The following is a 2,818-nucleotide window of genomic DNA, read 5'->3' on the forward strand; positions in this document are numbered from 1 at the left end:
TGGAAGCGAGCACAAGATAAGATGTGATTGATCATTTGGTAGACAACCACCTTATCATTTTATTGGCAACATAACAAGGTAAGAAAGTTGAAGTCGATCGTACCTTCACAAAGTTTGATCTTTTCAATTAGCGTACTTGTTCATAATTGTATTAGTAGCGTATTCTTTTTGTACAATGAATTCTAAATTACTTTATATATTATTATTGTGTACTCAAAGACATTAAATGGAAAATTCTACTTTCATAAAGCTCTAGTATTTTACATGTTTTTTACTTAATCTTCTATCACATTTTGAATTTGCATTTCCACAAGGCTCAATTGACACGGCCTCGATAAAAGACCATTAACTGGACTATAAGTTGAATTATAATGTAAAACTGTATACACACTACTTGCTCTCCTCAGCAGACATTAACTTGCTGAATAATGTTTTCAGCCAACATTAGTAACACCTATCCAAATTCAAGAAACAAGATAACAAACATTGTTGCCAAATTCACTAGTTTTATTCTAAACAGATTTGAACTTTTTTATTCAGAGAAACAAGCATTGTTACATCTTCGGGTAAGATAGCAATATTCTCTCTTATCCATCTCCCCCAATTGATGACATGCTGCTCTCAACCAAATTACAAGTTACAACAAAAGCACTTCCCCACCCCATGTCAACTACAGCATGCCTTGTCTAACTAATAGCATCAACAACCCATTTTCTCTACCCCATTATATTATTATTGGGTGTCTTGCTACAAAACCCCCCCTCTGCCTGACTCCAACAATTCCCAATGCTAATTACAACAAAACCCTTCTCCTAACACAACAATGCATCAAACACCAAGCCTTAAAAGGACTCAAACTTGGAACTCTATTGACCATCTGTACATCTCCTCTGGAGGAACTGGGATGGAGAAGGTTGTCAACCCAGTATCTGAGTCGTAGTTGAAGTCGGTTTCAGTGCCACCTACCACACACTTCAGTGGTCTCTGGGAGGAGTAAACTCCAAATCTGCCCCTTCCCCTGACTCTAAGAGCAATAGTTGTCGTTGCTGCTCGGTTAGAACTGAGCCAAGAGGTCATTTCCGATAACACCTCACCATCAAACAGTTCTGGTTTGTTGTTAGAAGCTCGATGAATTTCAACATGCTCCACTGATCCTCCAGTGTTGAACATATCCAGTAGCCCTATTGCTGCAAATGAAATACTTGGTGCTATTTCCTGTTCAATAAAACATCAGTGGTTAAGCATACTACATTGAAGGCGGAAAATAAAAAACAAAACCAATGAAATATCATATTAGCTGATAGTGGATCCTCACTTGGATTGGACAGAAGTGGAAAAGCTCAAACTCCAGAACTTTTAGAGTCACTGGAACAGAAACCCCTTTTGGTAGCCGAATCACCTCACCTGAAATAAGGATGTGGTTATTTAACCAATTTTCATATACTGAGGTAAACTTCAACAAAATTATAGTATAACCTAAACTGCTACAGATATACGATTTTAACTACTTGAAAGTCAGAATTCAAGTCAGAAGTGAACGCATCTTCTATTACACATCCTCCTTTATATACTAAAACTAATGGTAAGTGGTTGGCTGACATAAACAAAATTAATAGTACCTGATCTGTAAGCATAAACAATTGTCTCTCCAAGCCATTCAGCACCTGCTACTTGTGTGATGAGGTCAACATCAGAAGCACAGACAGAGGCAGTGAGTGTACCAGGAGATATATCATGGATGCGGGTTTTCTTCTCTATCTTGCACCACCCAGCACCTTGGCAGTTAAATACACCAGCAACTCCAGAGCATTTGTTCATGTTCCATATTTTGAGCAAGCTGAAAGTTGTAGTTTAATTAAATGAGTCACCAATTTGTGTCTATGGAACATAGCTTTAAAAAGAAGATAGATACTAGAGTTGAGTAAACGAACCTAGTCCCATCTCTGGCTGGATCAACAAATAGAGAATCACGAGTGGGCCTACCAGGTAACTGAGCACGGAGAACCGAACCATCAGGGAGAACCAGCTTCTTAAGAAGATCAAAATTGTGGTTGCCTGGCTTGTCATTATTATAAGACATCACAAATACAAAATAACACATTACTATTGTGCCAATTTCTTGTACATGTCTAAGAAAAGATGTGCAATAAACATCTACCTAACATAAATTGGACATCCACCAATTGCACGAGCTGCAGCATGATAATCTGCTGCTGGGTGTAAACTCTGAAATTACAAAGATCTTTGGTTAACATGAAGCAAATTAATAAATCTTGAGAATTTCCAAAGTAAAAAATCAGGCAATTAATAAATTACAAGTGCAGGAGAGCAATTCACACTTCCACTTACATGAAACATGTCCCAGTCAGGTTACATGAATTCTCCAAGGAAAAGTGAGTTGTATGCATCAGATGAAATATGGATGGTGTGGGAAGCAGGATGGCGAGGGTAAAAATCATCAGAAGTCTGCTTGGCACTATAAAGTCCATCGGTGTCTTAAAGGTGAGAATTGTGTATTTGAGAATAACACGTTAAATGAAAGTATGTCAAATTTTAACAGACATAAAACATGATTTATATTTTGGTCTAATTTTTTTATGGATGGTGTGGGAAGCAGGATGACGATGGTGCTTGACACATACATGCAATGCATCCATTGTCGGCAAAGTTACGAGCAATAGAGAATAAATATTATTATTAAAGGTGAGAATTGTGTATTTGAGAATAACACGTTAAATGAAAGTATGTCAAATTTTAACAGACATAAAACATGATTTATATTTTAGTCTAATTTTTTTAACTTACTAAGTCATTGATT

General features: G+C 36.9%; 1 protein-coding gene across 1 annotated transcript; it reads right to left on the reverse strand.

Annotated features, from left to right (window-relative positions):
- Window positions 1–489: 489 nt before the first annotated feature.
- LOC100798128 (probable galactinol--sucrose galactosyltransferase 2) lies at window positions 490–2,545 on the reverse strand. Its single transcript, XM_006604302.4, has 6 exons — window positions 2,350–2,545; window positions 2,159–2,226; window positions 1,932–2,055; window positions 1,620–1,837; window positions 1,316–1,404; window positions 490–1,215 (listed from the first exon to the last, which is right to left on the reverse strand). The coding sequence occupies exons 1-6, from the start codon at window positions 2,487–2,489 to the stop codon at window positions 853–855; spliced, it is 1,002 nt and encodes a 333-aa protein (XP_006604365.3). The 5' UTR covers window positions 2,490–2,545; the 3' UTR covers window positions 490–852.
- Window positions 2,546–2,818: the final 273 nt, after the last annotated feature.

The sequence above is a fragment of the Glycine max genome, chromosome 19 (assembly GCF_000004515.6).
Source record: "Glycine max cultivar Williams 82 chromosome 19, Glycine_max_v4.0, whole genome shotgun sequence".
In the NCBI taxonomy this organism is placed as follows: Eukaryota; Viridiplantae; Streptophyta; class Magnoliopsida; order Fabales; family Fabaceae; genus Glycine; species Glycine max.

Excerpts from the sequence above, each read along its gene's own strand:
- LOC100798128 (XM_006604302.4), bottom strand. The coding sequence starts at position 2,489 with ATGGACTTTATAGTGCCAAGCAGACTTCTGATGATTTTTACCCTCGCC. Across the intron at positions 1,838-1,931 it reads CCAGCCAGAGATGGGACTAG|CTTGCTCAAAATATGGAACA; the intron begins GTTCGTTTACTC and ends TACAACTTTCAG. Across the intron at positions 1,216-1,315 it reads TCCACTTCTGTCCAATCCAA|GAAATAGCACCAAGTATTTC; the intron begins GTGAGGATCCAC and ends TTTATTGAACAG.